Genomic DNA, 27,083 nt, shown 5'->3' on the forward strand with positions numbered 1-27,083 from the left:
GAATTAAAAAAAACTCAAGAAGTTTTCTTTGATAAGAATTTAAATAATAAAACAAAATGCAAATTTAGTAAAATGGAAAGATGAACATGTTTTCTAAATTTTAGTGCAATCTAAAGTCAAATATATAAATATGATAAGATCCAAGAATATATAAATAAGTGCAAACAATAAATGTATAAAGCAGGGCAGTGATCTCATATGGAGTGATACCCCAGGACCTGAATATTTTTAACATATTCTTGCTTAATACAACTGACAAAATACTTACTAAATTAAATTCAATAAATTCTATGACTAAAGCAGAAATAACAGCCTTTGAAATGCCAAAGACATGTGCAAGGGTAACATGGCACATTAGTCAAGGAGAATCATTTCAAGGTGACCCCAGGTCTCCATCCTTCATTCTTAACCTTTCTTGCAAGTTTGTTGATGAAGAGAAGGATCTCATGATTTCCACTCTGACAATCTCCCAGGCACAGTCACTGTATTTCTTCTCTTTCAGGGAGAGATGGAGTCCCCAGAAGTACCTCTTTACCACCAGTGTGGGACCCTCAGTTCCCAGTGCAGATTCTTCCTCTCCCGTCTCCTACACCAAACAGGTGTCCAGGTCTTCCAGCTGCTGATGGAGTCCAGAGCAGAGGTTGTCCAGGAGGGTCGTGTTCCAGGCAGCAGAGGAGCGCTCTATGTGGAAGAGGGTGAAGATCTGCTGGAGCATCTCGTGGAGGACAGAGATGGCCTGGGCCTTCTGGAACTGGCTGCCATCCACCATCTCCTGGGAGAATCCAAAGTCTTTTCTGTGCTTCAGACAGAAGATGGAGGAGATTCTCCTCATTTGGCCCAGAAGCACAAAGTTCTTCTTGCTAACCAGGATATGGTTCCAAGGCAGTTCACAGCCCAGAGATCCACCAGGGCCATAGCTGAACACCACCAGCGCCGTCAGTAGAGAGAGCAGGAGGGCCATGGGGAAAACGAGGGTGCTGCTGGCCTGGCTGAGCTGGGCATCTGTGGACCTTGGACCTGAGGTTCCCTGATGACATTCTTTCTAAGCATGGCCATTAAATAGGGAACACCAAAATTTTCATTTTCTAAACATTTCTCTATACTTTTACTTCCTTTATTGTTTTCATTTATGTATTGTCCTTATGGTCTACAAAGATGTCATCAATCCAAACTATTAATTTTGTAATAGAAGTTTAATTTTCCCAGTAAACTTCAGATGTGCCAATCCGAATGGATACTTATCAATCAAATGACAAAGGTCTTTGTTCTAAAGACTGAAGTGTATATAGGTATGTAAACCCTCATACACACACTTTCTTTTTTATATATAAATATTGTTTTTCTATGTCTAGGAACACATTTTTAGCCCTCATCTTAGGCTCCATTTATACCCTCATTACTTTACAGAGATAAGTAAAGTAGAAGGGGAAGAATGAAGGCCAATATTGAATAACACTGAGGCAGGACGATGGCTTCTTTTGCCAGACACTCAAAGAAGAGTCCCTCCTGGGTCAATGGCCTGCCTTCAGCTTTGCAAGACCAGTCATCTGATTTTCTTTCATTTAATCCACATGTGATCAGCTCTGAGGAAAGAAGTAAAAAGTCACACCAACCAGCTCACAGAGACTGGCAACAAGAACCCCAGTTGCTAGAACACTAACCCTCTCTGGCAGGATAGTGGATAGCAGGCCTTGCCTGAGCACACTACCTAACTGATAAATCCACTCAGGCAATGAAGAGATTGCTTTGAGAAATGTAGAATTAAGAGAAAAGGAATTAGGATATTCCAAAAGATTCTGATCTTAATCTGGATAATAATAATTGTGATATTAAAAAATAACTGAATTTTATTGCATGCTTATTATGGACTAGCCACTATGCTAAGTTCTTTAAAATATTAACTCAACCTTCTTAATTTCCCTATTTGGATTACACTTAGTTATAGAACTGGAGAGAAATATAAATCTGGAGGGATGAACTCTTCCAAATGTACTGAAGACCCAAGGAAGACCTTAGGGAGAGTTGATATAATGACTTGTCTGGAAGAGCCCATTAGAGGCAGTGAAAGATAGAAATGGATATGGGATTTATGAAGCAAGGAGAGGCCGTGGCATGAAATCATTGAGTGAGGATGTTACCACACAAAATTGGATTCACTTGCCCGATGTGCATAAACAAGCCAATTGATTACAGCACCATCCTTTGGGAAAAGAGATCAGCCTCGTTCTGTGAGATCAAATTGCAGGGACAACAGGGGGCATGTGCCCTCAGATCTGTCAGCTCGATTCATGATTTTGGGGAAAATTTAAGAGGTTAGGGAGAACAGGCTGGCATGCAGAAATGCTGATGGGACAAGTTTTGATTGGTGGGCTTCAAACATTTATGGTATGGCTTTAAACATTTATGACAGGGTTCTAAACATTTATCATGAGGTTCTAAACTTCTGTGATAGGGTCCTAAACATTTATGATGATGTGGGGAAGGAATGCTAACACTGGATCTTCCTGAATGAGGGACCACTTGCTTCTGATAAGAGTCCAACTCTCAAGTTCTGGTCGTGTCCCAGTCCTTGGGTTCAATGGAAAGGAAGATCTTTGGTTCTATGGTCGTTTCAGGTCAAGATATCTCCTTTTGCACATGCTCTGGCTATGTGACTTTGCATATTTTCTGAAAGGTGATTCTTAATTACTCTGTTGATTGGGTGAGAGATGGGGTCAGTTGACCTGGTCCTGGAGGTCCTGTGGTTACAAATCCCCCCTTTTTGTTGTTCACTCCTTAATCTTGAAGGATATAAGGTGATGACATCTCTAGCTTCTTCTTGCTATAAGGGGCGTATATTTTTCCATCTCATTAAATCAGTCTCTTAGTAGGGCTGTGATGCAGGTGGGCTCCCAAAGTTAGGCCTCTATTGTGTAAGCAAATAACCAGGTATTTCATAAAAAACATTACTAGAGATACAAAAAGAAAAACAAGGTTAATGGTTGGACCAAATTATAGACCAGTCTCTGAGCCCAGGGGGCAGCCAGTCCAAGAATTTCTAGATGTCAGAGGTTTTTTTTTGCAGTTTTGAAGCACCTTTTGCAGTTTGAAATGTCTCTGATTATGTCACCAGGTGTTCAGGTATCTTTCTGAGTGGCTTACACAGCAACAGACATGAGTCTCTCTTATGTTTATATCAAATCGTCCAGCTTCAGTTTGCAGGGCTTCAGGAAAAAGGGAAGTTTCAGTTCTCAATGATTCCAAATGAAAATGATGGATAAATTGAAAACATTAGTTTGGATATCTGTGACCAGATATTTCAGGAGACTGGAAGAATTCAGGATCTGGTCCAGTTTATGGATAGAAAACAAAACCTCAGAGACAATTAACAGAACTAGAATCTAAGTGTACTATAATTTTTATTGAAACATAATTTTTCTCTCTAAAATCACCCTCATTTTTACCAAATATAGCCAAATTAAGATTCATTGTTTTGCAACATTAATTTCAATAAACTTGGCCCAATCATTTACATAAATACAGCAAGAATAGCAATTGATTATATAGGCTTTTTCAACTCTGCTTTGCTAGAACTTTCTACAAGTTATCTCAGATTAAACTTTAAAGACCTCTTCAGGCCAGGAAAGCCAGACCAATAGCTTGTTGTCAGACCCTGGTGCAATACCTATAGATTTGGGTGGATTTCTCTTTTCTCTTAAGGTTCCCCAAAATATCTTGATGTTCCTTATATGTACCAGGGAAGTGACATTCTTTACTCAGCTGGTAAGGTTGCTGAGAATTCTGTAAGCAAGGTACTAGGCCAATATTTCCAGGGGGCTTTATTCTATAAAGTCTACTTTTGTTCCTCAAAAACTGTCTTATCTAAGTCTGCATGTTTCTCTCAAATTTGACATTCCAGTCAAAGCTTTGGTAATAAAACCAATGTTTCCAATTGTGTCCTGTTATAAGGAGAACAGATTCTTATTGAACTTATGCAAGTAACTGTATTGCCATGAAAACAATACTCACTCACCAAGAGTTTCCAAATTTTGGAGGGATCAGGTGGGGATAAAAAAGATAAAGTGTTCAGTTCTGTTTACAAAGGTATAATTTACCAAATTGCTAGAAGTCATAGTTAGCTTAAGAAAAAGAGAAAAAGGTTTCCTTAAATCTGGAAAAAAACAAAACATCAAAAAATCAGCAATATCTCAAATGAAAACTCATAAAAATTATAATCATCCTCATCAGTTCATTCAGTCCTATGTAATTGATTCTTGATCTTAATCTTCTGTTAGCAGTTTCATGAAGTCATCAGTTTCTCCATTAGAGTTCTGTAATTTCTTACCCAGTTTAGTTTTATGATCTGAAAGTTTATCAGAAACTTGTATTCTAGAGTAAGTGTCAGAGTCCTTTCCAGGAATCTCTCTGAAGATGAATCATATTCACAAAAGCATCAGAGAAAAAGAGCAACCATCTGCAAATGATAATAGATTCAAAAGGGCAATTGACAAAGAAACTTGGCTATTTCTGTGACATACAACACTTCAAGATAATAACTAGAATTATGGCTGAAAACCAGGACAGATCAGAATTTTAGGAATGTTATATAATTTTTTAAAACACTTATATCAATAACTTTTACCCACATAGTATCATAGGTCCCTATGAAACAATGCTTAGTTATCTAGTTTACCATCGTGACAATTAAAGATTTTCAGGCCAATACAGAAAATTAAGTAGCTGTAAGAAAAACCTGAGTACCTGTGATTAAAGACCTGATAAAGAGAACACAGGAAATTTATTTTGATAAAACATAAAATCCCTACATTTCTAGTAGTCTACTCAAAGAAAAAAAACCTTTTCATAATCTGTTTATCAAGAGCAGACTAAAAGGTAAAGAAAATTATCTTTTTAAGAGAGAAAGCCAAATTCTAATTTTGCACCAGCTTACTTTTGATATTTAATCTTATTTACTTAATTAAATTCATTTCAGTCTTAACCAACTTGACCATGCACAACTCTTTCCTCGGGGTTCCTCCTCTGCAAACCTTCTATAACTTTCTTTTTTCTACTTTCAGAATTTGTCCCATGTCTTCTTTCTTCCCTCCTAGTACTTTAGGACAAATGTATCTTTCTTAACAAAACAAACAAAAGTGTTTCCATTCTTTATACCTTCTGTACTGAAAACATATATCTTACTTTTCTTGAATACAAAGATATTTTTCTTATTGAAAACTAAGAAGTAAGCAATCATAAACTGTCTTTTACATTAGCATTCTGTGGCTTGGCAAGTTTATAAACACTTTCCATAATTTCTAGAAACATGTTACTTCATTGTACAATCTTTTAATAAGACACAAGACATGTTTACTAATAGACCCAAACATATTTTAGTTTCTCTGTAATAAGAAGCCAAAGTAAGTAAACATATATTTAATAATTAACATCTAATATTTTATCTTATTTGGAAATGATCTAGATAGTTGATGAATTTTTATCATTTAATTTAACCTAGAAAAACTTGAAAGTTTCAAGTTACCAAAGAGATTTTGGAAGCTATTTTAAGTACTCAAGTCATAAACTATAATTATTGCTGAAAGTTTATCTATAAATTAGTATCTCACATCCAGACCATTTGTTTGTAGCAATCATTTTTAGATTACTCACAAAGCTTTATGTGACACTAAAGCAGTTAGTCATCATCTTAAGTTGTTTTAAGTGCATACGTTGTTACACATAATCATTGTTGAAAACTTTTATATTTTTTACATTTATTTAGTTTACCCATTTCCAATAATTATTTAGATTGCCTATAAAGACTTTGACACATCAGACAAAATCTATTATCATTCTAAGCTATTATTTTGCTGACAAATTTGTAACAGGGATAACATGAGCTTATTTGACTAGTAAACCCAGGCTGCATGTCTGCATCATATCCAATGCTGGTAACTCTGAGGACATGCCTATTTTAATCAAACCAACAATGTTAAATAAGTTTTAATTTATCAAAGATTAATTTATATCATGTTAACTTGAAAGACATTTGGGTTAGTTGCTGTTACACTTAGAAATAATTTATATAATCACTTACTTTAAGCCAATTGAATAGAGCTCTTTAGAAATTATACAGTCTAGAAGTAAGATATCATACACACACATTCATACATCTCCATATATACACACACATACACAGAGACTCCACAGCTATTGTTTTAAAATTACTACCATGAATACAAGGCTCCATGGTTGTGAATCCTAATTTTGTTTTAAGCCTTTTTACTAATATTTGTGGAGAAGATTCTCAAAATGCTCTGGCCGTTTTTCTTTCCTTTTTCCTCTTTTTTTCTTCAGTCCTAAGATTCAGTGATGGGCTAGATAGTCCCCGGAGGGTTTGCAAGCTCTTAGAGATAAGGGAAATGGGTGGAATCTGAATTGCCTCTAGAGTTGCATTTCCAGTCTTGCAAGGATTTTTTTTTAAGGACAGTTGCTCTTGATTTCTCAGAAATTGGGTTGTAACTCAAATGACATTATAGGTTGATCTACCTGTCCAACTACATCACAAAGGCACAGGGAAACTATTCAAGTTTTCTCCAAGATGGAGTTTCTGGGGCATATTTTTCTTGTCAGTTTCTAATGTGCCAATATCTATGAGAATTTTGAGAGGAACAGGGGAGGCTTTGGGATTGTAAAAGGACAAGTGAACTTTGAACTGCCTTCTAGAGCCATGCCTCTGGCTCTGCAGGGATTTGCAAGACAAAGGTGATTGTTCCCACTTCCCCAAAGAACTGGAAAGAAGTTGACCCATACTTTCAGCTACATTTTTTCAATTTAAAAGTTTTTCCAATTTAAGGACCCATGCTCTGACCATTGGTGAGTAGGATCTTGTTTGATTTTGTTTTGATTTTTGGCGAGGAAAATTGGCCCTGAGCTAACATCTGTTGCCAGTCTTCCTCTTTTTGCTTGAGGAATATTGCCAATCTTCCTCCATTTTGTATGTGGGATGCCTCCAAAGAATGGCATGATAAGTGCTATGTATTTCTGTGCCCAGGATTGGAAACTGCAAAACTTGGGTCACTGAAATAGAGCAAGCAGACTTAACCACTATGCCACCAGGCAGCCCTGGCAAGTAGGATCTTAATAGCAGCTCAAACCAATAAACATTTATGGCTTAACTGTGGATGCAGGAGTTGTCCCCAAAAGAGAATGCAAAAGAAGCAGCCCTTACAAGATCCAGAAAGTTCACTCCCCAAAATAATCCAAGAAAGCAAAGGCTTGCACTGCACAAGCAGTAGTGCTCCAACAAGCAATGAAAGTTGAGAAGACAAAGGCCCCTGATGGACTGGGACCCCTCATGGCAAACTTCCCTGAGAGCTGATACAGCCCAACAGAGACAGTACATCTCAGAACCTCAGTCTATTTGACTGGCTGCCAAGATGCACACTGGTACTTGCATCCTCCAGATGGTGGAGGCCAAAGAGGTCACAAAGCCACTTCTTAAGACACAGAACAAGACAAAAGAAAAAAAAACCTCATCTTATATGCACATTAACAGCTTTAACTATGCTTTGGGTTTCTTGGAGCCAGACTAATACCTAGGAGAGAGGTGCCGTGGGGTTGGGGATTTGTGTGTGCTTTACAGAGTACCATACTGCACAGACATTTTCTTAAGGTTGGTGGGGGACCTGTCATCATCTTCCCCATTCCGTGACCAACTTATCCTATCACAAGAGTCATCTTGAGGTTGCGAGTGCTCTAATGGCTCTTAACTGCTCAACCTGTGCCCACAAATTTTGTGGCCATTTTTGGTTTCCAAGATGCCCCTTAGCTAGTTTCCACTTTATATGCATACTCCATAAGTGGGCCATATAGCAAAGTTTACTGCAGGCCCACCCAGACAACAGGCTATGGAGATGCCTGTGTCTTGTCCTATAGTTTTTTCCTTTTTATGACAAATGACACAGAGACAGAGACAAGGAAAAATAGTGACCATCTCTGGGAGGAGAAGGATCAATAAACCAATCAGTACTCAGTAGCTCACACTACATACGCATAGCTGAAAGTCACCCAATTCGGGGAGAATGCAGCCTAAGGGGCTACAGGTGGGGATCAAATTAGCATTTCCCATTGTTTCAGAATTTAGGCACTGCTGGTCAAAAGTATATTTATGCTGCAGCTAGAACCAGATCACAAAAATTTTGGGTGTCCCTGAAACCAAGACCCTCACAATGAAGGCCTAGCCGAGGCTTCCTTCTAATGGCCAATGTAATTCCCCTGAGGCTGATGGCAGTTTTGTAGGACCCTTAGCCACAAAAAGGAGTGCATCCCACATTTCTGCCTGACTATCTCTGACCAAAATGGAGTGCAACCGCATTGTCGTCCAACCACAGTTTTGGGACGCCCCCCCCCAAACCTGACTATTATCAAGCCAAGCTTGCAGGACACAAAACAAATTTGGTAAGATTCTGCAGTTCTTTGTAAACATTTATAGCTTCTGGAACCTTTAGGTCAAAAGGTGGAACTCTTGACTCTTGACTCTAAAGATTTCTTTCTTTCTCGGTTCAAAAGCTCAAAAGAACCCCAAAGTAGCCACTGTAATTTTAAATTATCCTGGGTTATCTTGACAGCTGATTATGTTATCCCCATTTTAGGGGGCTTTTCCCAAGGTGGCCACAAAACAAGGTAATTTCTAGAGTTTGTTATGGTTACTGAGAAACTCAGTCCCCAAAAGAGCCAACTCAATTCAGACAAAATTAACACACAATACAATTCTACACATAACACAGACCAGAATACTAGCTAGTTTTCCAGAAGTAGCTCAGAACCAGTGCCAGGAGCTACCCAAAACCAGACTGCCAGAAGCAACTATGAACCAGAGCCAAGACTTCCCTAGATCTAGAAGCAACTTTTATCCTGCCTCTCATTACCTTGTGTGGTTCAGTCCTCAGGTTCAGGTCTCAGCCTGCTAAAATTCCTCAGAATACAAACAAACCTATATTTCCAAGAAATCAAACCAGAGAGGTGAGGTAAGGGACAGTCGCTTTCTTAAAGTTACTCACCCAGAGCTGAGAGACATCTTGATCCGGAAGCTGTTTCTTCTCCCAATGGAGAAAAAAAGTGCCTTGTGGCCTGGAGCTCTGCAGCACAGAAACAGGAATCCAATCAGTCAAGCCTCTAGACAAAATTGTCTAGGTAACCACTTAGGGTTGGTGAAAAGACCCTACCGCCCACTAGGGGTTCCAGAGCCTTGGGCAGGCAGTCACAGGACCTTGTCACTTCATGGTCACCAATTTGTTACCACACAAAATTGGGGTTCACTTGCCTGATGCACATAAACAAGACAATTAGTTACAGCATCAGCCTATGGGAAAAGAGATCAGCTTTATTCTCCAAGATTGACCTTCCGGGAGAACAGGGGATGTGTGCCCTCAGATCTGTCTCCCTGATTCAGGATTTGGGGTGAAATTTAAGAGATTAGGGAGAACAGGCTGGCATTTATGACAGGGTTCTAAACATTTAAGATGAAGTGGGGAAGGAATTTTAACACCAGATCTTCCTGAATGAGGGACACCTTGCTTCTTATAAGAGTCCTGCTTTCAAGTCCTTGGGTTCCATGGGAAAGAGTATCTTTGGTTCTGCGGTCATTTCAGGTCAAGATTTCTTCTTTTGCCCATGCCCTGGTTACATGACTGCATATTTTCCAGAAGGCAATTCTTAGTCACTCTGTTGATAAGAGATGCAGTCAGTTGAACTGGTCCTGGAGGGCCCTAGGTTACAAGGAGAGTGAGATGACAAAGGATCTTGAGTTCCACTTCAAATGCCAAAGGATTGTTGTCTATTGTATTGTAGGACAAAGAGGTATGGTATGAGGCTGTTAAGTTGACTTTAAATTCTAAAGAAAAACAGACAAAATCTCTATTCATTAGTTAGAAGGGAGTAGATATTTCCACCAATCGAAAAAAAAGTCTAAGATTTTATGAGTGATTTCTTCAAGGAAATATAGTAAAATAACTTTGTTAATCCATTAACTGAAGTTTTATCTCAAGTTTTCTTTAGTTTAAGCATAACAACTCAACACGCCTGATTGGGATACCCATTCCTTGCACAACCTGTGATTTCTCTACAGGAGGTAAACTGGAACAAGTACAGAGCTCACCTCACTTGTTTCCGTTTTTCAGGGATTACTGTCATGTCCTATGTTATCCTTTGTCTGAAAAGTATTTTTCCATGTATTTTCTTCTTTTTGTTGTTAAGATGAGAGTTAAAACCAGTCTATGTAATTACATTATAATCAGTAGTGGAAGTACTGAAAATTGTTTCTGAGGTATCCCCAAAATCTATTTCTCCAGCTGTAAAATTTAGGCCACTTATAGTGATTGCTGATGTATTTAGATTTACTTCTATCATATTACATGTTCATATTATATTTTCTGATTTATTAAACTTTCCCCTCTTTTATGTGCTTTACATCTCTTTTTTTTGCCTAGTTATTTAACAATACATAGTCTTCAATAGGCTTTTCAAAAAGACCAAAGAAAAATCAATATCTTTACTCACTTATGGAAAAATCCAACAATACTTTAATTATGATCACAGTATTCTAGTTCTACACTGTTTTATTTCCTAAAAATTAGAAAAATTATTTCCTAAAAATTATTATCGGTGTTTATGCAGTCAATGATTGTTTAGATGTAACCACGTATTTACAACAGCATTCTTCTTTAAGACTTCCTTAAATTTGGGCCTTCAGCTGTTTGTTCTTTCATATAAAGTAAGCTACTAACATCTATTATAACAAGGATCTTTTAATAATAAATTCTCTCGGTTTTTTTTCCAGTTAAAATGTCTTTATTTCAAAATCATTAAGAATAAACAAAAAGTACCTGACAGATTCCAGTCATATGGGCTCTGACTTTCCTCCTTCAGGACCTCACTGATTCCCCAGGAGACTTCTTCAGGCCAGCCTGCTCTTCTCACTCCCAAGGACAGCTCCGTCTCTCACCTCCAGCCCAGACTACACTTCCTGTTGTCTACTGATAGAGTCCAGTGAAGAATGTCTTCTCTTCTCTGTCTTTGCAACCAATGGTTGCGATGTGAGTGCTGAAGAGGCTTATTTATGACCAAGATGGACGAGTATCATGCACTTCCCAGAAAGAAGCAGAGAATGGTTACCAAGGAAAATAAGCAACTGAATATGTCCTGTCCTCCACTTCAGAAGGCAAACTTATCAAAGCTATTTTCTATATATGATCATTAACTTCTCTTACTCACCCATCCTCCTACTCCAGTATAGTTTCTGGGGATTAATTCTACCAAATCAACTCTCCCAGAGGTCACCAATGGTTTACTAGTTTCAGAGTCTTTATAATTTTGTATATTCGTTTTAATTTAGCATTGTTCTGGGCAAGGGTTGTCTAGCTGCTTCTGAGATACTTTCTATTTCATCTTGAGGTTAGTACCAAAATAGGGAAGTAAAAATGGAAACATAATGGGCCTCTACCACTATTTTCCATCATTTTCAATACATCATTTTTTCTTTCTCCACTCAACTTTCTTAAAAAGCTGTCCTTGCATTTGGATGCACTGAGACAAAAGGAAAACAAATGTCGGTCTGAATAGGATGAAAGAAATAAAGTGAATCCCCAGGTGAAAAAATGACAATGGGAGTTCTTCTCTTCTCTTGTCACCCTTCCACTCCTCCAGTGTGGTTTCTGCTCGTTAATTCTACCAAACCAGCTCTCACAAAGGTCAGTTCTGTTTCCCCATTTGCTGGATGGTTTCAATCAATAGAGCAGCTTAGTGACATTCAACATGGTACTAATCAAAATAATGATAAATTATCATTGTAAGTAATTAAATATGTCATGATTTAAAGTAAATAAAACAGACATATTAATATGCTTTGCCAATATAACAAATCCATGAAATCTATCCAGAGGCAAATATATTTCCAAAAGGGAAAATCATGCAGAGAAAAAATAATCCACACTCTATTCTAGGTCAGATCTTATTTCTCGCCTCCACTTCAGAAGGCAAATTTTTTAAACCTATTTTCTATATATTGTCATCAACTTTTGGTATTCACCCATCCTCGCACGCCAACATGATTTCTGGTGATTAATTCTACCTAATCAACTCTGCCTGAGATCAATGCCATCTGTTTCCCAAGTGTGGTGGGCAGTTTCCATCTACATTTTCATGGGTACGTTGAATCTTCTAAGCAGTTTCAGTCTTTAAACATGGTCTTCTCACCTTTCTCTCTCATCCTGTTAGCACATGGCTATTCTGCCTGTTTCCTTTGAGGCTCTTCCCTCACTTTTAACGTTGAAGGTCCTAGAAATCAATTTTAAGTCCTTTTCTCATTCTATACTCCTTGCCATGTGACCACTTCCCTCCCCACACTTTACAGTTCATGGAATTGCTTGTAAATTGCAAATGGAACTATCCACTGGACACTTGCACTTAGATGCCTACCAGGCAAATAAAGAGAATATCTACTGCTTTTGTTCTTATATCCTGACATGACTCAATTCAGCTTCTGCTGAGAGAATTCCATTTTTTCCCTTCTTCTCATTCTAGCATTAAATCTAACTGATATCAATTTCTACTATTAATTAGTATTAATTTTAAAAATAATAAATATTTAATTATCAATCAACTGATTATTGGTTTTAGGTTACTTTCCCTACAAAAATCAAACATACGAGAAAGCAGGAACTGTATTTATTATGTCCACCTCAGCATCCTGAGGGCAACATACAACCTGGCTTAGAGGAAGTCCATTTTTACTTCTAACTTGGACATAACAATGATGAGTAAATGAAATGTGCCATCCATTCTTTAATCAGGTTGCACACTCAAGTGTGGTATTTCTTTTTTAAGGAATAAGTAAATACAAGATAGTTTCTATAATAAAAATTTAATGAACAAAGAAAATAATAAATTGACTAAATATAAAGAATATATTTTGTTATATTAAACCACAATGTAAAGGTACACATAATATTATATGAACAAAAATAATTTAAATATTATAAATAATTAAATAAATTATTATTTAAATAGATCATCATGGTCATCTGTATGAGACTAGTGTCCATGGGGTTAAACACAATATTCATTAGTACTCTTCAAAACATTTTACAAACTTGAACGAATTCAGGTCATGATTACAGCAGAACTGAGAATCGTTGACATGGCAGAACACGTGGAAGTGTGATATTATTAGTCAGTGAGAATCATTTCCATGTTGAACCACGTGTCATTCCTCACTCCTTAATCTTGCAAGTTTGTTGATGAAGAGAAGGATCTGGTGATTTCTGCTCTGACAATCTCCCAGGCACAAGGGCTGTATTTCTTCTCTTGCAGATACAGAGTGATTCTCTGGAAGTATCTCCTCACAGCCAACGTGGAGTCCTCATTTATCAGGGGAGTCTCTTCCACCCCCACCTCCTGGGTCAGACAGGCTTCCAGGTCAGTCAGCTGCTGATCAAGTCCAGTGTAGAATTCGTCTAGAAGGGTCTCATCCCAGGCAGCAGACGAGCCCTCTGTGCTGAAGAGGTGGAAGATCTGCTGGATCATCTCATGGACCACAGAGACAGCTTGAGCCTTCTGGAGCTGATTTCCATCAAACGCCTCCTGGGGGAATCCAAAGTCATTTCTGTCCTTCAGGCAGGAGAAGGCAGAGATTCTCCTCATTTGTTCCAGGAGCCTCAAGACCCTTGTGTTGCCCAGGCTGTGGGTGTGAGGCAGGTCACAGCCCAGAGAGCAGATGGAGTGGCAGCTGAGCACCACCAGGGCCGTCAGGAAGGAAAAGGGTAGGGCCATTGGGGATCTTGCAGATGCTGCTGGCCTGGCTGAGGGGGGTGATCTGTGACCCTTGTCTCTGGGTTCTCTGTAGACCTTCCTTTGTGCATGTGTCTTAAATAGGGCACATGTGAGTTTCCATTTTCTGAATGTTTCCCTTACTTTCTACGTCTGTTTTTGCTTTCCTTTATGCACTTTCTACATGGGTTTAGAACAGTGTTTCTCAACCATATATTTTTTTTTGATTATTCCTTCCTGCCTCCAGAGTCTTTTTAGATGTTCTGCTAACTGAACCCCCCAAGAAAACTTAGTGACACAGATATACGGTTTATCTGTTTATGTGCTCTCTCTATATCTCTACTTTATAAATAGAAAATGAAAGTACAAACTTTACCCATTTTATTCAATGCAAGATTAAAGATGACCTAAAATTTGAAGCTAAAACTTAAATTTAAAAGCTGTTGACATTTAATGTAACTTTATAACTAAGTTTGCAGAGAGACTTTAATGTAATATATGTACTCATATAAATAGCAATGTATCAAATTACATATTCTAATTAACATTTATATAAATTCATAACCATAATATCAATATTATGATATACTTAGAAATCTTTCTGAACAGCTAAAAACAATTGAAAATTCAAATTATTTACTTAACATGTGTTTTTAGGTACTTAACTTTTGCTTCATATCAAAAAATAATTTTAACTTCATTAGCTGCTAGATACTCTGACAATATTTTTTCTTTTCTGCAACTGACAAAGTTATTGATGGTCGTGTAACTTTAGTAGAATTAACTGATAAAATATGAACTATTTCTCAAAGTCCACCTCATACAAAGAAGTGCTGAGTTTTAAATATTAGCAACATCCACAGAAAGCCCATGTCAGTTCAGAAGTAAGTGAAGGCCACCTCTCACAATATGATTTTGAGATCAAGCAAATGATGGAAGGAAAATTCTCTAGTGAGCCATCTATTCACCATAGGTTTTCTAATGCTGATCTTGCATACATTTTGTATATCTCCCATGAGCTCAATGTCAAGGTTTCTTATATGATACACAAGAAAATCCAATGAGAAAAATGAATACTAAGGAATAAGATTTTGTTGGACAGGGTTGAGCTTTGGAGGTGCTATAGTTTGTGTCCCCTCGAATTTATATCTTGAAATCCTAATGCCTGATGAGATGGTATTAGGAGGTGGGGCCTTTGGGAGGTGCTTAGCTCATAAAGGCCCAGCCCTGAATGGAATGAGTGGCATTACTGCCTGTCTTGACATGAGTACAGCCATGTTTGGCCGCTCCATTGACCTATAGCCACCAGCACACAAAGAGATACAAAGCTGCCTTCTGTGTGGTGGGAACTGGCCTTTTCCCGGGAACTGGCCTTTCTCCCACAGAGGGAGTCGCAAGTTGTAACAGTTCAAGGCTCTTGGAGTGTCGTAGCACAGGATGGACTGGCCATCTGTGCCGGGCTAAGACGATAACCAAAGAAAACAATGCACGTACACAACTACTGGGCTGGGACGTTAGCCAAGGGGCTCAGTGCACGTACGCCACTGATAACTGTTTTGTGCATGGGAACACTAGATGCTTGCTCTGTAAACTCTGTAACTGCTTATATAAATTGCTGGAAGCTAAGACCTGGTGAGAGTTCTACCTGTGGAAGGGACACCTTGCCCAGGACGTGTGATCCTTGCCCAGCCGCGTCGATTGACAGGGCTCTCCCGGCAGTGGGGCGTGGATGTTGTGAGTAACTGATTTGATGTGAAGTAATTGATTTGATATGAAGTAATTGATTTGATGTGTTCTCTTTTCGGTCAACCTGGTGTTTCTCTTTCCGGTTGATTTGTGTCATTTCTCTTCAGCCGATGTGGATGTTTTCCCTTTCCAGTCGGGCTGATGTTTTTTCCCTCTTAATATTTGACCTATTCGGATCTGTTTGCAGACTATCGCCTTTACTATCCTCTATATAATAAAATATATCTTCAGTCCATTTGTTTGGAGTGGAAAGTGTCTTTTACATCTCCAATCGAATCCCCGAACCTCTCATAACACTGCCCTTACGAAAAAAGGCTACAGAGAGATCCCTGGCTCCTTTCAGCTTGTGAGGACACAATGAGAAGTCTGCAACCCAGAAGTGGGCCATCACCCGAACATGCTGCAGCAATGATCTTGGACTTCCGGCCTCCAGAACTGTAAGCAATAAATTTCTGCTTTTCTAAGCTACCCAGTCTGTGGTATTTTGTTGTATAGGAGTCTGAACTAGACTAAGACAGTATGTATGAGACCATCATTGACAAATCAGCTCGTTAGTAACTAGACTCTGTCTTATTCACTGTGTTATCTTCAGCACCAGGCCCAGTGTAATCACTCAATAAATAATTTTTTCTAAAGCAATTTCTCAGATTTTCTCTTCCTACTGGAAGGTGTTCATGAATGACCAAGCTATTTTGCTACATTATGGCCGCATATGCTAGGATTATAAGAGAAAATGGCTAATATTTCTACTCTGCTCTTACTGAGTGTCAATATAGCCTACTGAGATCATTGCTAAAACTAGATTCTAGGTTCTTCAAGGGACTCTGGGAATTCAAAGGGCAAGATAGCACAATTTCAGCTTTTGCCTACCACAATATTAAACTCACAAGTATGACCTCATCTCTAATTTGCCCTTGGCTTTCTCATAATAGAAAACAACTAGCCTGGTGTCATACACAGAGCCACATATCTAAACTCACACTCTCCCTGATTCACACAGCTCACAGAAACCAGACAATTTAACACATTACTTTTGAGGTGGGCAGTCGCCTATGTCCCCCAAATTATCAATCCAGCTTTCCCGCCCTTGTCTAGTATGGACCAAATCCCCAGAACGTGTTTAAACTGTAAATAGATGTGACATAATTTTTCCATCACCCAGAAACCTAGGCTTCAAATCATTTGATAATCTTTAGATGACACTGTTAGAAATTCAGGTGTCTATATGAGGATAGAGATTCTAGAATGGATAAAATTTTTTTTAAATAACCAAAGAAATTTTATTATACATTATTTTTCATGATTCAATTAAGCTTTTATATCATTGAATAAGTAAATGATCTAAGTTCTAAAATGAGCATAGAGATTTGCATAGTAGATGAGTCTTCTTTCTAAAAAAGGTATGTTGCAAAATTTAATATGTTTTAGTAGTTTATCCAGTCAACACATTTTTATTGGATTTTGGGTTCAATATAATCATCAAACCCTGAGAATACAAGGCAATTTTGCCCAAACCATTATTCTCAGTCTATCAAACACTGGAAAATGAGAATTTTTTCTTTGTTCACTTGAGATTGTATTGGGAATTTTTTTATATTCTCTTTTTATGCCATATTTTACCCCTGGATTCCTTTTATTTTCATCTTCAGGTTAACCTCAATAGAGGGATGTGAATATGATCAAACAAATGAACTATAAATTGTTTGTATATATTGTTTACAGACCAGATATCTTTCTTTCTCATGTCACTTTTCCTAGAAAGTAAAAGTCTTCTGATTTTGCATCCCAATGTATGGGAACAAAAAGAAAATAAATGTATGTCTAAATATAATAAAAATATAAGAGGGAGCACAAGGGAAATTAGAAAATATCTTCAGACAAATGAAAGTGGAAACACAACATATCAAAACTTATGTGATGCAGTGAAAGTAGTGCTAAGAGGGAAAGTTACAACTGTAAAAGCTTATATTAAAAAAAGAAGAAATATCTGAAATCAACAACCTAACTTTACACATAAAGGGAATAGAAAAAGAACAAACTACACTCACAGTTAGCAGATGGAAGGAAATAATAAATACTAGAGGAGAAATAAAGGAAATAGAGAATAGAAAATCAATAGAAAAAATCAATGAAACTAAGAGTTGGTGTTTTGAAAAGATCAACAAAATTGAGAAGCCTTTAATTATACTAACTAAAAATAAGAGAGAAGACTCAAATGACAAACACCAAAAATGGAAGAGAAGACATTACAACTGATACTACAGAAATACAAAGGAGCAAAAGAGAGGCCTATGAACAATTATACACCAATAAATTGAAATATATAACCTACCAACACTGAATCATGAAGAAATAAAAATCTGAACAGATTCATACAGAGCAAGGAAATTGAATCAATAATTAAAAACCTCGCAACGAAGAAAAGCCCAGTACTAGGTGGTTTCACTGGAGAATTCTACCAAACATTTAACAAATTAACACCAATCAGTCTCAAACTCTTCCAAAAAAGTGAAGAGGAGAGAACACTTTCAAACTCATTTTATGAGGCAAGCATTACACTGATATCAAAAGCAGATAAAACTACTACAAAAAAAGAAAACTACAGATGAATATGCCTGATGAATATTTATGCAAAAATCCTCAGCAAAATATTAGCAAACCAAATTCAGCAACAGATTAAAAGAATTATACACCATGACTAAACAGGATTTATTCCTGCAATGCAAAGATTTTTTTTTTATTGATGATCATTCCTTTTTTCTTTTCCTTTGAGGAAGATTGGTCCTGAGCTAACATCTGTTGCCAATCTTCCTCCTTTTTTCCTTTTTTATCCTCAAAGCCCCAGTAGATAGTTGCATGTCATAGTTGTACATCCTTCTAGTTTCTCTATGTGGGACACTGTCTCAGCATGGCTTGATGAGCAGTGTGTAGGTCTGTGCCCAGGATCTGAACTGGAGAGCCCCAGGCTACTGAAGGGGAGCATGTGAACTTAACCGCTACCCCACAGGGCTGGCCCCTGCAAAAATGTTTTAGCATAGAAAAATCAATCAATGAACTACACCACATTGACAAAATGGAAGGAGAAAACCATGTAATCATCTCAATTGATGCAGAAAAAGCATTTGACAAGTTTCAACACTCTTTTATGACAAAAACACTCAATGAACTAGGAATAGAGGGAAATTACCTCAATATGATAAAGACCATATATGAAAAACCCACAGTTAACGTTATACTCAATGGTGACAAACTGAAATATTTTCCTCTAAGACTGGGAACAAGCTGAGGATGCCACTCTCACCACTTGTATTCAACATGGTACTTGAAGTCCTAGCCAGAGCAATTAGGCAAGAAAAAGAAATAAAAGCCATCCAAATTGGAAAAGAAGAAGAAATAAAAGCCATCCAAATTGGAAAAGAAGTAAATTTATCTCCATTCCCATATGACACAATCTTATATATAGAAAACCCTAAGTTTACACACACACACAAATTGTTAGTCCTAATAAATGACTTAAGCAAAGTTGCAGGAGACAAAATACACACAAAATCTGTTGTGTTTCTGTAACTAACAATTAGCAATCAAAAAATGAAATTAAGAAAATAATCCCATTTATAATAGCATCAAAAGAAAATAAATACTTAGGGATAAACTTAACAAAAGAGGTGAAAGACTTGTACACTGAAAACTATCAAACATTGCTGAAAGAAATTAAAGAACAGACAAATAAATGGAATGACACCCTGTGTTCCTGGATTGGAGTTAATATTGTTAAAATGTTCATACTACCCAAAGTGATGTACAGATTCAATGTAGCTTAAATTCATTTTTTTAGGTGGATCTTGACTGTAGTGACAATTACCTACCCATATCCTGTGATTCTTGGGGACTCTTCACAAACAGTGACAAGTCATCATTTGTTTCCTGGTATCTCCCTCTATTTCCGTGGGTCAGTGGGCTCCATTTCAGTTTGATTTCTGGTGATTCACAGAGGGCCGCCGGGGGGCCGGCAGAGGGCCTTTCCTGATGCCCTGTGTCAGACACTCAGACTTGGGGGATTTGGTCTCAGTTGGTCAGGCTGCTCAACCCTTTGGTCTCCTTGGTCCTAAGGGATCAACTTTGTGCCACTTTAATAGTGAGTAAGAAATCTCCCTTTCAGTGGCCCTGACTGCTGACGAGGGAGCTTGGCTGCCGCCTGGCAGGGGACGGACCTGTTTCTGAGGGAGCGAGCACAGAACCTGGCATGTTCTGCTCTTTCCCCCCTTTCCCCTTATGCTTTCTTTTCACACAGAAACTTCAGCAAGGCCATTTTTACACTGAACCCGTTTTCCAAGGCTCTTTCCTTATTTATTTAAAAAAAATCAACTTAAGCCATAGTTTACATTAGGGTTCACTTGTTGTGTCGTAATTTCCATGGGATTTGACAAATGCATAATGACATGTATGCACCATTGTAGTATCATACAGAATAGTTTTCTTGCCCTAAAAATCCCCTGTGCTCCACCTATTCATCTCCCTCCCCAAACTTTAGCCACCACTGATACTTTATTGACTTCATACTTTTGCCCTTTCCTAGATGGAATCATACAGTATGTAGCCTTTCAGATTAGCATCTTTCACTTGGTAGTATTCATTTAAGGTTCCTTTATGTCTGTGGATAGCTCATTTCTTTGTAGTACAGAATGATATTTGGTTGTCTGGATGTAGCACAGTTTATTTATTCATTCACCTATGAAGGACATCTTGGTTGTTTCCAAGTTTTGGCAATTATGAATAAAGCTGCTATAACCATCCCTGTTCAAGGTTTTGTGTGGTCATAAGTTTTCAACTCATTTGGGTAAATCTCAATGAGCACAACTGCTAGATTGTGTGGTAAGAGTATGCTGAGTTTTGTCAGAAACTGCCACACTGTCTCCCAAATTGGCTGTACCACTTTGCATTCCCACCAACAATGAATGAGAGTTCCTGTTGCTCCACATCCTCACCAGCATTTAGTGTCATCAGTGTTCTGGATTTTAGCCACTCTAATAGATGTGTGGTGGAATCTCATTGTTGTTTTAATTTGCATTTCCTTAATGATGTATGATGAGCAACTTTTCATATGCTTATTGCCATCTGTATATCATCTTTGGTGAAGTATCTGTTTGAATCTTTTGCTCATGTTTAATTGGGTTTTTGTTTTGTTATTGTTGAGTTTTAAGAGTTTTCTGTATATCTTGGATAACAGTCCTGTATGAGATCTGTCTTTTGCAAATATTTTCTCCTAGTCTGTGGCTTGTCCTCTCATTGTCACGACAGTGTCTTTCACAGAGCAGCAGAAGTTTTTAATTTTAATGAAGTCCAACTTATCACTTTTTACTTTCATGGATCGTGTCTTTGGTGCATCTAAAAAGTCATTGCCAAATCCAAGGTCAACTAGATTTCTGCTATCTTTTTTTGAAACAAGATTAATGATGAAGACAACTGGCTCTTGATTTCCACTCTGACAACCTCCTACTTACATTCACTGTGTTCCTTCTCTTTAAAATAAAGACTGGTTCCTTGAAGTACCTCTTCACAGCCAAGAGGAAGTACTAGCCTCAGGAATTTCTTTTATTTTTTTCTCCTGACTCACAGATCTCCAGGTCTCCAAGCTGCTGACCAAGTCCAGTGAGAAATTTCTCCAGGAGGGTCTCCTCCACTTCACAAACAAGCTTCCGAGGATAATTTTCTAAACATGGTGCCCCTAGTTCTCATACTTGTGTTTCTTTTTCAACCTACTCCCATCTGGTTTCTGTCCCATTATTTCTACTAACCAAGAACCTACTGAGGTCACCAGCAGCATCTGTTTTCAGGTCCACTGGGACAGTTCAGTCTGCACCTGCCCTGCAAGCACCACTCTATAATTTACACACACTTCTTCCCTTCAGTAGTCTCCCCCTTATTTGTCCCCAAGTGTGCTTCTAATGGCACTGGCCACTCGGCCTCAGTGCCCATTGCAGACTCTCCTTTGCCCTACCTTTAAATGTTGAAGGTCTGAGGACTATGTGTAGGTCCTCTTCTCATCATCCATTTTATTTATAAGTGACCACATCCATTCCTATGCCCTCTTGCCCAGATATGCAATGAGGAATCCCAAATTAATACTTGCACCCATGGCATTGGTTGTTCATTCTAGACCCACATGCCCAGCAGTCAACAAAACTTCTGCACTTAGATATCACCCAGGTACCGTAGAAAGTATATCTTTTTTCTCCCCCAAATTATTTATATCTAAAGCTTCTGATGTGAGAACATCATTTTCCCCTCTTTGAGTATTTTTAATATAATTGAAATTTTAAAATTTGTAATCTTTTTATGTCTGTTTCCCTGTAGGATTGAAAAATTCAACAGAAAAAGTATTGTGTTAGATTTATTCACCTGTGTTTCTTGAAGGCAATTCAATAATCTACCACTTTGATACTCAATTCATACATACGACATGAACTGAATGAATGTGTAGTTAGATATTACTATCTATTCTTTGATTTGGTTTAGAAAACCGGGGTTTAGATTTAGGTTTGAAGGATAAACAGACTCAAGAAGTTGTCTTTTATAAGAATTTAATAAATAAAACAAAATGCAAATTCAATAAAATGGAAAGGTCAACCTGTTTTCTAAATTTTAATACAATATAAAGGCAAATATCTTTTATATGAAAGTATAAATATAAATATTTTAAGATATAAAAATAAATATAAATAAATAAACAAATAATAAATAATAATATCAGGGCAGTCATCTCTTAGGCACTGATGCCCAGGGGATCTGAATATTTTTAACATATTCTGGCTTAATACAACTGACAAAATACTTACTAAATTAAATTCAATAAATTCTATGATTAAAGCAGAAATAACAGCCTTTGAAATGACCAAAGACATGTGCAAGGGTGACATGGCACAGTAGTCAAGGAGAATCATTTCAAGGTGACCCCAGGTCTCCATCCTTCATTCTTAAGCTTTCTTGCAAGTTTGTCAATGAAGAGAAGGATCTCATGATTTCCGTTCTGACAATCTCCCAGGCACAGTCACTGTATTTCTTCTCTTTCAGGTAGAGATGGATTCCCCGGAAGTACCTCTTCACGGCCAGTGTAGGGCCCACAGTTCCCAGGGCAGATCCTTCCTCTCCCGTCTCCTGCACCAAACAGGTGTCCAGGTCTTCCAGCTGCTGATGGAGTCCAGAGCAGAGGTTGTCCAGGAGGGTCGTGTTCCAGGCAGCAGAGGAGCGCTCTGTGTGGAAGAGGTTGAAGATCTGCTGGAGCATCTCGTGGAGGACAGAGATGGCCTGGGCCTTCTGGAACTGGCTGCCATCCCCATCCACCATCTCCTGGGGGAAGCTGAAGTCTTTTCTGTCCTTCAGACAGAAGACGGAGGAGGTTCTCCTCATTTGGCCCAGAAGCACAAAGTTCTTCCTGCTAACCGGGACATGGTTCTGAGGCAGTTCACAGCCCAGAGATCCCCCAGGGCCATAGCTGAACACTACCAGGACCATCAGTAGAGAGAGCATGGGGGCCATGGGGAAAACGAGGGTACTGCTGGCCTGGCTGAGCTGGGCTTCTGGTGAACCTTGGACTGAGGTTCTCTGATGACATTCTTTCTAAACATGGCCATTAAATAGGGAACACACAAATTTTCATTTTCTAAACATTTCTCTGCACTTTTACTTCCTTTTTGGTTTTCATTTATCTGTTCTCCACATGGTCTAAGAAGATGTCATCAATCCAAACTCTTAATTTTGCAGTAGAAGTTTAATTTTCCCCATAAACTTCAGATTTGCCAATCCAAAGGGATACTCATCAATCAAATGAGTGAGGTCTTTGTCCTAAAGTCAGAAGTGATGTAGGTATGTCAATACTCACATACACAAACATTCTTTTTCATATATAAATATTGTTCTTCTCTGTCTAGGACACATTTGTAGCCCTGCTCTTAGGCTCCATTTTACCCTCCTTACTTTACATATGAGGTCAGGATCCCTCAATCCTAATGGTCTCTGTATTTGTTGAGGGATTTACCAGACCACCTTTGACAATTAAACTCTTTAGAACCAAGGACTGGGTTTCATTTACTGTTTGATTCACAGGAAAGGCTGATGATTATGAGTGAATGAGCTTCTCCAATGCTTCTCTTCCTTCTAGAACTCATTGATGCAGGTCCATGTGGTTATGCTTCACTGGGTCCACCAAGGTCAGAACTAACATAGACCTTGTCCTTTCTTTCTACCATTTTCTTACTGGAGGCCTATAGTGCTCCTCAGGCTGTGCCAGCAGGAGTCTTGGTTCTTTTCAGGAGCATATGGCTGTGGAGATTCTAATTCCAAGATAATTTATTTTCCCAGCACCACCTCACTCACAAGGAGGATAGCACATCTCGTACCACCCTCTCCTCTACAGTGACAGAGTCCTCCTCCTGAAGTCTCCTGGACTCATGCCCTAAGGGCAGGCTCACCATTTCCTGAGGACTTCAACATTTCTTTACTGTGGAAGGGCTTGTTTCTTTGTTGACAAAATAATTAATCCTTCAGGACCCTCTCCCTTTCTCCTAGAGTGTCTGTGTAGGACCCTAGTTCTCAGTGGTGACCTCTGCTCTCCTGATCTGAGTCCCCAGGTATCAAAAGTGTCACCAGCCCTCAGGTGCTGATAGCACACTTTGTTTTGTCTAAGGAGGTGGAGGAATTACCCAGGTGTAATCATCTCCCCTTTAGAAAGCAATAATTTTTATTTTGCCGAGTACAGATTTCACTATTCAACTCTTTTACTTAAACTATTGAACACTTGTTATGCTGGAAGTTTCTGAGCTGGGCACATGGGATTCAATGATAACATTGTCTCTCATTAGAAGCTTATGTTACAGAAACTAATGACCTTTGGTTGTTCATCAGTCAGTGGATTCCATTGGGCTTCTTTGTTCCTCTGTCTCTGTCTCCCTCTAAGAACGCAGGGCAGTGAGGGTTAGACTACTACATCAGGGAGAAATAGTTTTCCTTTCTTTACTCGTTCATGATTTTTTCATTTAAAATTTTTGTAGCTTCTTTTCACTTTGTGGCTCAGTGGTGGAGATTTGCCTTGCGGCTCCTGCATTACATTCTAATTCATGATGAGGTGAGAACAAGAAAGGAAGTAAAAGAAAGGCAAAGATGCTGCAATCTCTATCATTTTCAAGACTTCAGATGTTTTGTTTTTTATTTCAAGTGTCCTACAAAGTAAAGTTCGACAGTGGTTTTGCCGACAAAAAGAAAATAAATGTAAGTCTGAATGTCAGGAAAGTAGAATAGGGAAGTGATTTTCCACTGACAAAATGACGTATTCTAAGTTAGCAAAATTCAGTGCAGCTAAATTGGGGACCAGGGTATGGCAGAGGGGAAGAATGAAGGCCAATAATAAATAACACAAAGGCAGGGCAATGGCTGCTTCTGCCAGACACTCAAAGACCAACTCCTGGGTCAATGGCCTACCTTCAGCTTTGTAAGATCAGTCATATGACTTTTCTTTCATTTAATCCACGTATGATCAGCTCTGAGGAGAGAAGGAAGAATTCACACCAACCAACTCACAGAGACTGGCAACCAGAACCCCAGTTGCTGGAACACTCACCCTCTCTGGCAGGATAGTGGATAGCAGCCCTTGCCTGAGCACTCTACCAGTTGATAAATCCACTCAGGCAATGAAAAGATTGCCTTGGGAAATCTAGAGTTAAAAGAAAGGGAATTAGAATATTCCAAACGATTCTGATCTTAATCTAGATAATAGTAATCATGATATTTATCGTCCCTGTCCTTGGGTTTTGTGGAAAGGAGGATGTTTGGTTCACCAGTAGTTTCAGGTCTAGATTTCTTCTTTTGCCCATGCCTTGGTTACATAACTTTGCATGTTTTCTGAAAGGCAACTCTTAGTCACTCTGTGGATGAGAGATGGGGTCAGTTGAACTGGTCTTGCAGGGCCCGAGGTTACAAAGAGAATGAGATGACAAAGGATCCTGAGTTCCACTTCAAATGGCAAGGAATTGTTGTCTATTGTTTTGTAGGATAAAAGGGTGTGGTATGAGTCCATTAAACTGACTTTAAAATCTAAAGAAAAACAGACAACATCCCTATTAATTAGTTAGAAGGGAGTAGATTTTTCTGTAAATTGAAAAAGTAGTCATATATTGTATCAGTGATTTCTTCAATGAAATATAGTAAAATAACTTTATTAACCCATTAACTGCAGACTCCTGGAAGCCTATTTATTTTTAACTCCTGAGTTTTCTTGTGAGTTTAAGAATAAACAAAAAGCACCTTACAGATTCCAGCCATATGGGCTCTGACTTTCCTCCTTCAGGAACTCACTGATTCCCTGGAGCCCTCTTCAGGCAGCCCGCTCTTCTCACTCCCAAGGACAACTCCGTTTCTCACCTCCAGGCCAGACTGCACTTACTGCTGTCTACTGATAGAGTCCAGCAAAGAATCTCTTCTCCTCTGTCTTTGCAACCAGTGGTTGCGATGTGAGTGCTGAAGAGGCTCATGTATGACCAAGATGGATGAGTATTATGCACGTCCCAGACAGAAGCAGGGAATGCTTTCAAAGGGCTACTTACCAAGGAGAGTCTGGCTTAAGCTCCAGACTCAGCCACACTGCTTAGTATTGTTGTCTTTATTTATTTTTCTAGCCTCATCCTATTAAAAATTCATAAAATAAAACTGTAGGATTGAAGTAAACATATTATTAAAATCAGCATTAATTGTAAAAATGATATTTTTAGCAGTAATATAACAATGTTCTTTGGTTATTTTTTGACCCTAACCTCAGGAAGATTTCCAAACTCTAAGTGTACCTATGCACTGCGGTATGTACCAACTGGAAAGAAAAGAATGCGGACTGATCCATCAATGTCCTCTTTCCAATTGCCTAAATTAAATAAACAAATTTTCACAAAGGTCTTTGTTGCTTTTAGAAATTGTGATCTTCCAACGTGCACGTTGCTAATACATGTCCTGCTGGGGAGGCTCTACCTGCTTGTGGCTACATGTATTCAAATCCCTGCGTGTGTCCCTCCTATTCAGGCATTGTTTTATGTTGTTTGTTTTTAAAGGAGGCTGCATCATGACCCTAACTTAGGAGATTCCTTGGATTGCATTGGCCTCAGGAATAATTTTTCCTGCAAGCAATGACTTGCTGTGTCCAATGGAGGGAAGAGAAGTTTGCAGCTGGCACCAGAGTAACCCTCCTCCCTTCTGATACTCTGCAGGCTGCTGTGCTGTCAGTGTCACCCATGCTGAGGACACTGCTATTGGCCAAGTCTCCATGGGAGAACAATGTGCTCTCAGCATCCACTTCAGTCTTCTCATCCTCTGAATCAGAATGTTCTGGAGAAACACTTGACTCAGTGCTGCCCATTGTATCCTTCCATCTCCTGAGGACCTGCCGCTGTTCCAGTGAAGGCTTTCATCTCTGTTCTCCTTCCAAGTTCTCAGGCTGCTACTGACTCAACTCCATGTTTCCTGTGCTTTGGCGTTTTGAGCAAATGAGAGTCCTG

General features: G+C 38.6%; 1 protein-coding gene and 2 pseudogenes across 1 annotated transcript; all 3 read right to left on the minus strand.

Moving 5' to 3' along the window:
* Positions 1-354: 354 nt before the first annotated feature.
* On the minus strand, positions 355-1,037 carry LOC131420104 (interferon omega-2-like; annotated as a pseudogene).
* A 12,217-nt stretch (positions 1,038-13,254) lies between these two features.
* On the minus strand, positions 13,255-13,806 carry LOC131420110 (interferon alpha-4-like). Its single transcript, XM_058565890.1, has one exon. The coding sequence runs from the start codon at positions 13,804-13,806 to the stop codon at positions 13,255-13,257; it is 552 nt and encodes a 183-aa protein (XP_058421873.1).
* Positions 13,807-22,491: 8,685 nt separating this feature from the next.
* Positions 22,492-23,161, minus strand: LOC131420102 (interferon omega-2-like; annotated as a pseudogene).
* Between the last annotated feature and the right edge of the window lie 3,922 nt (positions 23,162-27,083).

The sequence above is a fragment of the Diceros bicornis genome, chromosome 22 (assembly GCF_020826845.1).
Source record: "Diceros bicornis minor isolate mBicDic1 chromosome 22, mDicBic1.mat.cur, whole genome shotgun sequence".
In the NCBI taxonomy this organism is placed as follows: Eukaryota; Metazoa; Chordata; class Mammalia; order Perissodactyla; family Rhinocerotidae; genus Diceros; species Diceros bicornis.

Bases quoted from the DNA above. Each gene is read 5' to 3' on its own strand.
- LOC131420110 (XM_058565890.1), bottom strand. From the start codon at position 13,806: ATGGCCCTACCCTTTTCCTTCCTGACGGCCCTGGTGGTGCTCAGCTGC.